At 35.4% G+C, this 13636-nt stretch overlaps 1 protein-coding gene across 8 annotated transcripts in view; it reads right to left on the bottom strand.

Moving 5' to 3' along the window:
• SCFD1 (sec1 family domain containing 1) overlaps nucleotides 1–13636 on the bottom strand; it is a 135113-nt gene that overhangs the window by 25193 nt on the left and 96284 nt on the right. For 7 of the 8 annotated variants that reach the window (XR_004478267.2, XR_007475939.1, XR_007475938.1 and 4 more), the window contains 2 exons: nucleotides 5201–5263; nucleotides 2857–2932 (listed from right to left, as the gene is read on the bottom strand). Coding sequence is in view for 3 of the 8 variants with exons in the window: in XM_004282144.4 (XP_004282192.3) it covers nucleotides 2857–2932; nucleotides 5201–5263 (139 nt within the window). In the remaining 5 variants the exon portion in view is untranslated. The remainder of the gene's footprint in view (nucleotides 1–2856; nucleotides 2933–5200; nucleotides 5264–13636) is intronic. The other variant, XR_007475940.1, reaches the window with a different exon arrangement.

The following is a 13636-nucleotide window of genomic DNA, read 5'->3' as shown; positions in this document are numbered from 1 at the left end:
GTTAAGAAAAGCAAAAGGATTTGAGGTCACAGAGGATAATCTGTTTTATATTTTATAAACTTAACTTTAAATAAAACACACTGTTGTGTTAGCACAATCAAATATTTAAGTCGATCACTTTAGACCCTTCTTACAGGCATCATTTGGGGATGTATATCATGTGACACTAAGGTAATAAGTTCAAAAAGTAAATTTGATCATTTAAAAGATTACAAGGACTTCCCTGGTGGCACAGTGGTTAAGAATCCGCCTGCTAATGCAGGGGACACGGGTTCGAGCTCTGGTCCGGGAAGATCCCACATGCCGTGGAGCAACTAAGCCCATGAGCCACAACTACTGGGCCTGTGCTCTAGGGCCTGTGTGCCACAACTACTGAGCCCACGTGCCACGACTACTGAAGCCCGTGTGCCTAGAGCCCGTGCTCTGCAACAAAGAGAAGTCACCGCAATGAGGAGCCCGCACACCACAACGAAGAGTAGCCCCCGCTCGCCACAACTAGAGAAAGGCTGCACGCAGCAACGGAGACCCAACGCAGTCATAAATAAATAAAGATTAAAGCCTGTAATTGCTCAATGCTATCAGTTATTTGTGACAAGGATTCCTTTGTTTAGGGAATCTTACTACTGGGATTTCCTTCTAACAGTGACATGTTAAGTAAAATATGTACTTTTCCTTAAAACTAAATTTAACTATACGTAGTTATACAATAGCCAGTCTATCTAGCAAAAGGCAGACGTAGTCTTAGAAACTGGTGGTTCCCCCTTTGTCTCACATATGAAATCATCTTGTCCATAGTTGATAATAAATAGAGTGCTATGACAAAGGTTCTCTCCTAGACGAGATTCTACTCAGGCTCTTTGAACTTTTTCAACTGGGCCTCGACCTGTAGACTTCTGTGTCCATCTCTGCATTGTCCAATTTTAGAAAGAATCCTGCTAAAGTCAGTTTATAGCCAGCACCTCCATCCTCGGTATCTAAACACCCTCGGTATCTCATCGGGTTCCTCACCTTCTACCACCTCCCAGGTGATGTCCAATCACACTAGCCTGCCTTCAGCAAGAATCCTGTTAGGTTGGTTTGGCCAGGATCCCCCTTTATCCCTGATATTTCCTCTTGGTAATTTTCCAACCACTGATTCCCTACACCCTGCTCCTTGGCTATAAATTCCCACTTTTGTATTTGTACTTAAGCCCAATCTCTCTCCCAGACTTCAAAACTCCATTGTGATGGTCCCAACATCTTTCTCAATGGTCCCCCTGAATAAAGTCTGCCTTACTGTACTTTAATGAGTGTCATGACTAATTTTTTCTTTAACAGGTGCTAGGTTAAACTGTAAGTACAGTATGTTGGTCACTAATGTGCCCAACCTCCTATTTTTATGTCTCTTCACCTTCAGTAGTCTAAGAGAGCAAAGATAAACTGACTCAGGAAAGTACCGTGAACCAGTAAAAAAGTGGATTAAGTATTTAGTAGTAGCCTCTTACCAGAAGAGAGACAGAATGGGAAGGACTGAAAATAATTCCTAAGAGTGATAATGAAGCTAAAAATTCTTCCCAAGTACTTAGGAAATAAAGCAATCTGGAATCTCTCTGAAGGAAAGTTAGGAAGTAATCAGCCTTTTAGTTAAAGACAGCAAATTAGGATTTTTCACTGTTCTTTATTAACACTACATGTTTTTTTACAATAAAATCTTATTCACTTATTCAAACAAAAATTGAATACCTACTTTCTTCAAACTGCTATGGAAAATTCAAAGATGGGGAAAAAAATTCTTTGCCATCAATAAGTAAAACAATATATATCAATTGTATCTCAATAAAACTGGAAAAAAAAGAAGTAAAATATAAATAATGTTAATACAAAATACCACAGGTAAACATCATAAGAAAGATAAAAGGTGTGGAAGAAGTTCAGAGAAACAAAAGATCTAGTTTATTCTGAAAACAAGTAAGTAAACACTTAATATTCAGATCTGAATAACAGATAATTAACTCTGTTTCTTTTCTTAATTTGGCCTTTAAAATCCTTCTCACTACAAACTGTAGTATTTACGTGTGAAATATTATATCTCAGATTTGCCTTAAAATATCCCAGTTAAAAATAAATCAAATAAAAAAATATAAGTGGGGAAGATGAAACAAGAATGGCACGATGTTGAGTATTGAAGCTTGGTGAAGGGCTCAGGAGTATTTGACATACTAACGTGTATTTGAAAATTTCCATAACAAAAAGTTAAAAACAAGTCCAGTTTGAAACCAAATCAATTAATGATGACTCTGAAGCAGAAATATCTATATATAAGAATAACAGGAAAACAACAAAAATACAAAAGTCATTAAAAAAAGTCTTATATTTAAAACTAAGACTGTTATTCCAAAATGAAGTATGAAATCAAGCTATAGTTACATTATTTCAAAACATATATTCTACTTAAAATATTTTTATTTTAATTTACACAGGCTTTTAAACTATTAAGGCTATTAGTTTATTAATATTCTCCTAATATATGTCAAAACTTAAATGATATGCATTTTTGTAACAGTTCATTATTCTAAGGTTAAGTTCATTTTTTTTCAATTAATATACTTTCACAAACCTGATAATAGTTAAAGGAAATCAAAATGTCAGTAAAGTCCAATTAGTGAATTAAAAAAAAAAGCATAAAATTACAGAGTTGTGAACTATACCTGTAAAACACCCTCACATCCTTAAATATACCAGTAAAGGATGCCTTGATTTTATTTTATTCCTAATATTTGTACTTGAATATATGTAGAAGCTGCTCTATCTGAGCAATCAACCTGCCAACATTTATATTCAAAAGTTACCAGTGTGTTTTCTAACAATTGTACTTACTTGCTGTTTCAATACCAGGTTCTTCACTCCTTCCATCACAAATTGTGATCCTGTATTCATGACTCGTGATAAGAGACTAGGTGCAAAAGAAGAGGACTGCACTAAGTACAAATTATCTCTCCAGTTACAGACAGAATACTTGTCTGATTACACAATATATGCTGATGCTCTATGTGCCTACCACCTTTGTTTTTACTAAACAGAAGTGACCTGAGAATTTCTGCTTCCATGGACATCACTGCCACAATTTTATTTAACAATAAAACAGTAATAAAACAGTAATAAAACTTTCTGACTAGTCGATATTAATAAAATATAAAAATTGAGAGCTGCCCTCAATATAAACATTTTAATTGCTAAGCCTTAGCTATAGTATTTAAGCAAATTATTAACTGAAGAGAATTCCTTGCTTTCCTGATTGTCTTAATGTTAAAACAATAAATTAAAGACAGTCAGTAATCTAGAGTATTAAAAAATGTGTATGTATGTATAACTGAATCACTTTGCTGTACAGCAAAAATTAACAAGTATTGTAAATCAACGATACTTCAATTAAAAAAAGATAGTAATTCAGATGACTCACTTTAGGAGTTCAAAACACACTGGCATATTCAAAACATATATGTCTATAAGTATTACGAATAGGTCAAAAGTTACTGTGTTCTCTATATCATAGCTGCTAGACCTAATCCTGCAATTGTGTACTTTCTCCCCTCATACACAAAACCTATCATATAAAAATGTGAAGCACAACATACTTGATGAATTCTACCTCAACTCAGAAGACTGTTTAGTGTCTGAATTTTTAACAACAAAAATAACACAAATGACTTGCCATATTGGTTTTATATTTGTGGTTCAAAAAGTCTCTCACATGGAATCAAAGGATGCTTTGTGGGACAGAATGGTAATCTTGCATTTTGATATTAGAAGGCTAGGGAGATACTAACGAGAACCTACTGTTTAGCACAGGGAACTCTACTCAATGCTCTGTGGTGACCTAAATTGGAAGGAGATCCAAAAAAGAGAGGATATATGTATATGTATAATTGATTCACTTTGCTGCACAGCAGAAACTAACACATTGTAAAGCACTATATTCCAATAAAAATTAATTTTAAAAAAAAGAAGGCTAGGGAAAGCCTTCAAATCATCCAAGGTTTTCTTATAACACATTTTATTAAAATCCTCAACTACAAAATCCATAAGAAATCTAATAGGCTTTTAAGATTCAGCAAGATTTTAAGACAAAGAACTGGAAAGTCTGTTTCATTAAATGCATGAGAGTAATTTTCCAAATATATTTTCATTTTTCCTATCTTGTCCTACTCCCCTCTGAAATGAAGAGATGGACAGGATGGAAATCATTTCTTTAACAAAAACAAAAGAAAGTAATCTCTGTTGGAATGGACAGTTCTGAGGCAATTCCCAGGTACCAGGTAACTCTCAGGGAGTTAGTGGGCTCACCTGCACAGCACTGTCTGAAGGTGAGGCCAAATGGATTCATTTTGCCAAGCGCTTACAAGGCCCTGCCTTAGGCCAAGTACTTTTACTTTTTGGAAACTGTTTCATTAAAACTGGCAGCTCGGGGTAGGTAAACCGGTTTTCCTCCAGTTTCATGCTTTTGTTCTAAGCTCCAAAAAATAAGCTAGGAATTTTGAAGCTAGTATGGTATGGAAAACAGCAGTTAGAATCACTTTGTTTAGCTCCCCTGAAAACCACACATACTGTACAGGATTTTCTGAAGTCAGAAGTCATACCCAGCCCTGAGGATTTCCTCTCTATCATTTAGCAGTATGCCTAGTTCCATCTTGAAGCTAGGTCTTGAGTGTCTAGCTTCAAGTCTATATTATCAACATTGATATAAAAACAGTTTTTAAACTTCATGTATCTTCTGAAAATGAAAAACATAATTTTTTTTTTTTTTTTTTTTTTGGTACGCGGGCCTCTCACTGTTGTGGCCTCTCCCATTGTGGAGCACAGGCTCCGGATGCGCAGGCTCAGCGGCCATGGCTCACGGGCCTAGCCGCTCCGCGGCATGTGGGACCTTCCCGGACTGGGGCACAAACCCATGTCCCCTGCATCGGCAGGCAGACTCTCAACCACTGCGCCACCAGGGAAGCCCAAACATAATGTTTTAAGAACAAGGAAGCATACAAAGCCATACCAGGTAAAATACAGAATTTAAACTACCTATGGAAGCTAAAGGCATGCTGACATTTGTTCTGTATCACAATGAAAACTTTCTGTATCCAAAGTGTCACACTGTGTTTTTAAGGCACAAAAGTCCAACTATGGTCTGGAGTACCAGACTTATTCAATCAGAATTATTAAAAATACTTACCCCATTGGTTTAGTGGTAGTGTTGCCATAGCTGGTAGGAGCTGAAGCCATCTTGGCAAAAGCCCTATGACATAAGAAAGTTGTATTTAAACACTGATTATTTGAGCTAACATTTAGTATCATGGCATTAAAATATCTACTGACTAACCATAAGTTTTACTATGCAGTTTTTGAAAAGAAATTTTTCAACTAATACAGTGTTTCAGTAAAATTAACACTGAAACAATTATACAAACATTGACTATATAATTTGTAACCATGAAAAATAATGTTCAAGTAGAGAGCAACTGGTACTAAAACAGTGAAATTCTTTAAAAAACACAAATGCATTAGTTCCCCAAACTTCAGGATTTCTCTTTTCTTTTTTAAATATCTGATCATTAACATGAAACAGAGACTTTCTGTTTTAAAAGAACAATCACATACTGATTAAGTTTAGTCTCTTTACTATTCTCCACATTTCTATATTCTCTCATTCCCAGACACATGCCTTTGGGATGCTGTCCTTTGAGGGTATAAACTCACTGTCTTCTCCAATAAAAAACTGTACATTTCCTTTTAAGATTCAGCTCAAAACCACCACTTTCTTCATTAACACTATTCTAATTCTACTGCTCAATGATATTTCCTTATAGTTACATATACACTTTTATACTGAATTGCATATAGTCATTTATTTTCAAATCTTTCTAAATGAATGTCTAGAATGTCTTTAACTAAACTATAGAATTCTTGACGGCTCTGCAAAAATATGGCACTTAGCTATGTTTTAAAAAATATTTTCCTTCTGGGAATATGTTCACTGTAGAGAATCCAGAAAACAGAATGCTCCCAGAAGAACCCTACCACTAAGAAGTAACCACTGTTAGGATTTCGGCATATATTCTTCTAATCTTTGAACATATGCATACACAACATATATACTTTAAAAACAAAATTAGTATCATATTGTACATACTGTTCTATAACATTTTAATAATAGCATGCCATAAACATTTTTATGTGAATCAATATTCTTTTATAATTCCTTATCATTCCAAATGCTTTTGTAAATGGAAAAAAACCCTACCTAAATACAAGAAAACATTATGAGAGTAAAAAAAGAATGGGAATCACTAAGATGTGGAAGATGAAATGCTTAAATATTCTATTTCAACCTGGACAAAATTTGCTGATACCATTAGAGAAATCCCAAACACAAAAATCACAATTTTGTTCTGAAAGCAGGATTTGAATCAGCTGTTTTCAGCAGTAGGCTGGAATTTTTGTCTTTAACAAAAATTTATTTTTCACCAGAAATAGTAGTATCTAAATATAAATAATATGTATCTAACTATCTCTAAGTAATAAAGGGTTAAATAAAGAATATTACATTTATATGGCTGAATATCATGGAAACACTAAATACTACCATTGGAGACTACAGCTGGAACCTTGAGCAACATGGGTTTGAACTATGCAGGTCCACTTATACTCATATTTGTATCAATAAATACTACAGTACTACATGATCTGTGGTTGGTTGAATCCATGGATGTGGAACCAGGGATACAGAGGGCCAGCCCACTATAAAGTAATACTTTAATTTGTAACTGTGCAGAGGGTTGGCGTCCCTAACCCCCAAGTTGTTCTAGGGTCAGCTGTATTTAAGACGATGAAAAACTGGCATAATGAAAGGAATTGGAACTCTAGAATACAAACTGCATCTATAACAATGACTTCCTGATTAAAAATATAAATATGTAATATGCATATAGAAGGATAAACAATACGGTTTACGGTAGACTCTGAATGGGGAGACTACAGGTAAATTTTTACTTTCCTTATACCTTTCTGACTTTCCTAAAATTTTCTTCAATAAACTGATATAACCCTTATAATTAGAAAGAATGTTACAAATTAGAAATTATATATTGAATACTTTGTAACCATGTAAAATAATGCCCAAGACTGCCTTTCCTCTTTTAACACCAAATATTTGATTAGGGAGTTCCACATAAATCATAATGTAAAACACAATGACATATACGACACAGCCAAATATTTAAGTGTATATGTTATAAAAATTAGAAAAGACAGTTTTCGGTTTCTTTTGTTAAACTAAGGTTTGTTGTCTACTTTTTTCTTATCGTAAGAACACAGTGAAGAGGGCAGACAGCAGAAGCAAGAAGAACTACAATTCTGCAGCCTGTGGAATGAAAACCACATTCACAGAAAGATAGACAAAATGAAAACACAGAGGACTATGTACCAGATGAAAGAACAAGATAAAACCCCAGAAAAACAACTAAATGAAGTGGAGATAGGCAACCTTCCAGAAAAAAAAATTCAGAATAAATGATAGTGAAGATGATCCAGGACCTCAGGAAAAGAATGGAGGCAAAGATCAAGAAGATGCAAGAAATGTTTAACAAAGACCTAGAAGAATTAAAGAACAAAGACCTAGAAGAATTAAAAAACAAACAGAGATGAACAACAAAATAACTGAAATGAAAACTACACTAGAAGGAATCAATAGCAGAATAACTGAGGCAGAAGAACAGATAAGTGACCTGGAAGACAGAATGGTGGAATTCACTGCTGTGGAAGAGAATAAAGAAAAAAGAATGAAAAGAAATGAAGACAGCCTAAGAGACCTCTGGGACAACATTAAACGTAACAACTTTCATATTATAGGGGTCCCAGAAGGAGAAGAGAGAAAGGACCCGAGAAAATATTTGAAGAGATTATAGTCAAAAACTTCCGTAACATGGGAAAGGAAATAGCCACCCAAGTCCAGGAAGCACAGAGAGTCCCATACAGGATAAACCCAAGGAGAAACATGCTGAGACACACAGTAATCAAATTGACAAAAATTAAAGACAAAGAAAAATTATTGAAAGCAACAAGGGAAAAATGACAAATAACATACAAGGGAACTCCCATATGGTTAACAGCTGATTTCTCAGCAGAAACTCTACAAGCAAGAAGGGAGTAGCATGATATATTTAAAGTGATGAAAGGGAAGAACCTACAACCAAGATTACTCTACCCGGCAAGGATCTCATTCAGATTCAATGGAGAAATCAAAAGCTTTACAGACAAGCAAAAGGTAAGAGAATTCTGCACCACCAAACCAGCTCTATAACAAATGATGAAGGAACTTCTCTAAGTGGGAAACACAAGCGAAGAAAAGAACCTACAAAAACAAACCCATAACAATTAAGAAAATGGTAATAGGAACATACATATTGATAATTACCTTAAACATGAATGGATTAAATGCTCCAACCAAAAGACACAGGCTCGCTGAATGGATACAGAAACAAGACCCATATATATGCTATCTACAAGAGACCCACTTCAGACCTAGGGACACATAACAGACTGAAAGTGAGGTAATAGAAAAAGATATTCTATGAAAATGGAAATCAAAAGAAAGCTGGAGTAGCAATTCTCATATCAGACAAAATAGACTTTAAAATAAAGACTATTACAAGAAGCAAAGAGGGACACTACATAGTGATCAAGGGATCAATCCAAGAAGAAGATATAACAATTATAAATATACATGCACCCAACACAGGAGCACCTCAATACATAAGACAACTGCTGACAGCTATAAAAGAGGAAACTGATAGTAACACAATAATAGTGGGGGACTTTAATAGCTCTCTTACACCAATGGACAGATCATCCAGACAGAAAATTAATAAGGAAACACAAGCTTTAAATGACACAATAGACCAGATAGATTTAATTGATATTTATAGAACATTCCACCCAAAAACAGCAGATTACACTTTCTTCTCAAGGGCACGTGGAACATTCGACAAGATAGATAACCTCTTGGGTCACAAATCAAGCCTTGGTAAATATAAGAAAATTGAAATCATATAAAGGATCTTTTCTGACCACAATGCTATGAGATTAGAAATCAATTACAGGGAAAAAACCATAAAAAACACAAACACATGGAGGCTAAACAGTACGCTATTAAATAACCAGGAGATCACTGAAGATATCAAAAAGGAAATCAAAAAATACCTAGAGACAAATTACAACAAAAACATGATGATGAAAAACCTATGGACTGCAACAAAAGCAGTTCTAAGAGGGAAGTTTATAGCAATACAAGCCTACCTCAAAAAACAAGAAAAATCTCAAATAAATAATCTAACCTTATACTTAAAGGAACTAGAGAAAGAACAAACAAAACCCAAAGTTAGTAGAAGGAAAGAAATCATAAAGATCAGAGCAGAAATAAATAGAAACAAAGAAATAGAAACAAAGAAAACAAGAGCAAAAATCAATAAAACTAAAAGCTGGTTGTTTGAGAAGATAAACAAAATTGATAAACCTTTAGCCACTCATCAAGAAAAAGAGGGAGAGGACTCAAATCAATAAAATTAGAAATGCAAAAGGAGAAGTTACAATGGACACTGCAGAAATACAAAGCATCATAAGAGACTACTACAAGCAAGTCTATTACAATAAAATGGACAACCTGGAAGAAATGGAAAATTCTTAGAAAGGTATAACCTTCCAAGACTGAACCAGGAAGAAATAGAAAATATGAACAGACCAATCACAAGTAATGAAATTGAAAGTGTGATTAAAAATTTTCCAACAAACTAAAGTCCAGGACCAGATGGCTTCACAGGGAATTCTATCAAGCATTTAGAGAAGAGCTAACACCCATCCTTCTCAAACTTTCCAAAAATTGCAGAGGAGGGAACACTTCCAAACTCATTCTATGAGGCCACCATCAACCTGATACCAAAACCAGACAAAGATACTACAAAAAAGAAAATTACAGACCTATATCACTGATGAATATAGACGCAAAAATCCTCAACAAAATACTTGCAAACAGAATCCAACAACACATTAAAAGGATGATACACCATGGTCAAGTGGGATTTATCCCAAGGATGCAAGGATTCTTCAATATATGCAAATCAATCAATGTGATACAACATATTAATAAATTGAAGGAGAAAAGCCATATGATCTCAAGAGATGCAGAAAAGCTTTTGACAAAATTCAACACTGATTTATGATAAAAGCTCTCCAGAAAGTGGACATAGAGGGAATCTACCTCAACATAATAAAAGCCATATATGACAAACCCACAGCCAACATCATTCTCAATGGTGAGAAACTGAAAGCATTTCCTCTAAGATCAGGAACAAGACAAGGGTGCCCACTCTCACCACTATTATTCAACATAATTTAGGAAGTTTTAGCCATGGCAATCAAAGAAGAAAAAGAAATAAAAGGAATATAAATTGGAAAAGAAGAAGTAAAACTGTCACTGTTTGCAGATGACATGATACTACACATAGATAATCCTAAAGATGGCACAAGAAAACTACGGGAGCTAATCAATGAATCTGGTAAAGTTGCAGGATACAAAATTAATGCACAGAAATCTCTTGCATTCCTATGCACTAACAATGAAAGATCACAAAGAGAAATAAGGAAATAATTCCATTCACCACTGCAAAAAAAGAATAAAATACCTAGGAATAAACCTACCTAAGGAGGTAAAAGACCTGTACTCAGAAGACCATAAGACACTGATGAAAGAAATGAAAGATGACACAAAGAGATGGAGATATACCATGTTCTTGGATTAGAATAATCAATACTGTGAAAATGACTATACTACCTAAAGCAATCTACAGATTCAAAGCAGTCCCTATCAAATTACCAGTGGCATTTTTTACAGAACTAGAACAAAAAATCTTAAAATTTGTATGGAGACACAAAAGACCCCGAATAGCCAAAGCAGTCCTGAGGGAAAAAAACGGAGCTGGAGAAATCCGACTCCCTGACTTCAGACTATACTACAAAGCTACAGTAATCAAGACAATATGGTACTGGCACAAAAACAGAAATATAGATCAATGCAACAGGATAGAAAGCCCAGAGGTAAACCCATGCACCTATGGTCAACTAATCTATGACAAAGGAGGCAAGGATATACAATGTAGAAAAGACAGTCTCTTCAATAAGTGGTGCTGGGAAAACTGGACAGCTACATGTAAAATAATGAAATTAGAACACTCCCTAACACCATACACAAAAATAAACTCAAAATGATTAGAGACCTAAATATAAGACCGGACACTATAAAACTCTTAGAGGAAAACATAGGAAGAAGAACACTCTTTGACATAAATCACAGCAAGGTCTTTTCAGATCCATCTCCTAGAGTAATGGAAATAAAAACAAAAATTAAAAAATGGGACCTAATGAAACTTAAAAGCTTTTGCAAAGCAAAGGAAACTACAAACAAGACGAAAAGACAACCCTCAGAATGGGAGAAAATATTTGCAAAAGAATCAACAGACAATGGATTAATCTCTAAAATATATAAACAGCTCATGCAGCTCAATATTAAAAAAAACAAACCACCCAATCAAAAAATGGGCAGAAGACCTAAATAGACATTTCTCCAGAGAAGACATAGAGATTGCCGGAAGCACATGAAAAGCTGGTCAACATCACTATTAGAGAAATGCAAATCAAAACTACAATGAGGTACCACCTCACACCAGTTAGAATGGCCATCACCAAAAAGTCTACAAACAATAAATGCTGGAGAGGGTGTGGAGAAAAGGGAACCCTACTGCACTGTTGGTGGGAATGTAAATTGATACAGCCACTATGGAGAACAGTATGGAGGTTCCTTAAAAAACTAAAAATAGGGGCTTCCCTGGTGGCGCAGTGGTTGAGAGTCTGCCTGCCGATGCAGGGGACACAGGTTCGTGCCCCGGTCCAGGAAGATCCCACATGCCGCGGAGTCGCTAGGAGCGTGAGCCATGGCCGCTGAGCCTGCGCGTCCGGAGCCTGTGCTCCGCAACAGGAGAGGCCACAACAGTGAGAGGCCCGCGTACCGCAAAAAGAAAAAAAAAAAGCAAAAATAAATAAATAAATAAAATAAAAATAGAATTACCATATGGCCCAGCAATCCCACTACTGGGCATATACCCAGATAAAATCATAATTCAAAAAGACACATGCACCCCAATGTTCATTGCAGCACTATTTACAATAGCCAGGTCATGGAAGCAACCTACATGTCCACTGACAGACGAATGGATAAAGATGTGGTTCATATATACAATGTAATATTACTCAGCCATAAAAAGGAACGAAATTGAGTTATTTGCAGAGACGTGGATGGATCTAGAGACTGTCATACAGAGTGAAGTCAGAAAGAGAAAAACAAATATCGTGTATTAACGCATATATGGAACCTAGAAAAATGGTACAGATGAACTGGTTTGCAGGGTAGAAACAGAGACACAGATGTAGAGAACAAACGTATGGACACCAAAGGGGGAAAGTAGAGGGGGGTTGTGGTGGTGGTGGGATGAATTGGGAGATTGGGATTGACATATATATACTAATATGTAAAAAATAGATAACTAATAAGGACCTGCTGTATAAAAAATAAAATTCCAAAAAAAAGAAAACAGTGAAATAAAAGCAAATTGGAAAAAAACCAAACAGAAATATAGATAATAAAATGCAATCATAACTCAGCGATATACCTGTTAACAACTTGGTATATTTCTCTTCTATGCATATTTTTTTGATACACTTGAGATCAGAAGCATATTCCATCCTCTAGTCTTAAAAAAAATTATTTTAAGAAATAATCTGAATATACTGTTGTAGAAAATTTGGAAATAAAGAAAAGAACCCAAAAGGAAAAAAATTCTACTACTCAGAGTTACCCACTATTAGCATTTAAGTGAACAGAATTTTAGCTATGCAGTTATATGTATATATGTGTATGTCCATACACACACACACACACACAAATGGATGGATAAATGGTTAGATAATAGGGATCGTAATGTAAAAAATGTCATCTAAGTTTTGGCTCAAGTGTTACCTACCCAGAGGCTTATCCTGATCTCCTCAACAAATTTAGCTAATACCTCAACAAATTAAGATCTTATCACTTAGTTTTATTTTCTTTATATCACTTAATATGGTGAATATGGTTTAACAGAACTCTGTTCATTTGTTTGCTTATTTGTTGACTTATTGTTCCCTCAACACAAATGTAAATTCAGTGAAAGTAGGAGCCTTCCATACCATGTTTACTATTGTATTCTTCTTAAAATAAATTTTATTTATTTATTTTTATTTTTGGCTGCGTTGGGTCTTTGTTGCTGTGCATGGGCTTTCTCTGGTTGTGGCGAGCAGGGGATACTCTTTGTTGCGGGGCACGGGCTGCTCATTGCAGTGGCTTCTCTTGTTGCAGAGCACGGGCTCTAGGCACACAGGCTTCAATAGTTGTGGCACGTGGGCTCAGTAGTTGTGGCACGTGAGCTCTAGGGCGCAGGCTCAGTAGTTGTGGCGCATGGGCTTAGTTGCTCCGCAGCATGTGGGATCTTCCCGGGCCAGGGCTCGAACCTGTGTCCCATGCATTGGC

The sequence above is a fragment of the Orcinus orca genome, chromosome 2, assembly GCF_937001465.1.
Source record: "Orcinus orca chromosome 2, mOrcOrc1.1, whole genome shotgun sequence".
Taxonomy (NCBI): domain Eukaryota; kingdom Metazoa; phylum Chordata; class Mammalia; order Artiodactyla; family Delphinidae; genus Orcinus; species Orcinus orca.
Note: the sequence above shows the minus strand (reverse complement) of the source record. Positions and strands in the feature narration are given on the sequence as shown.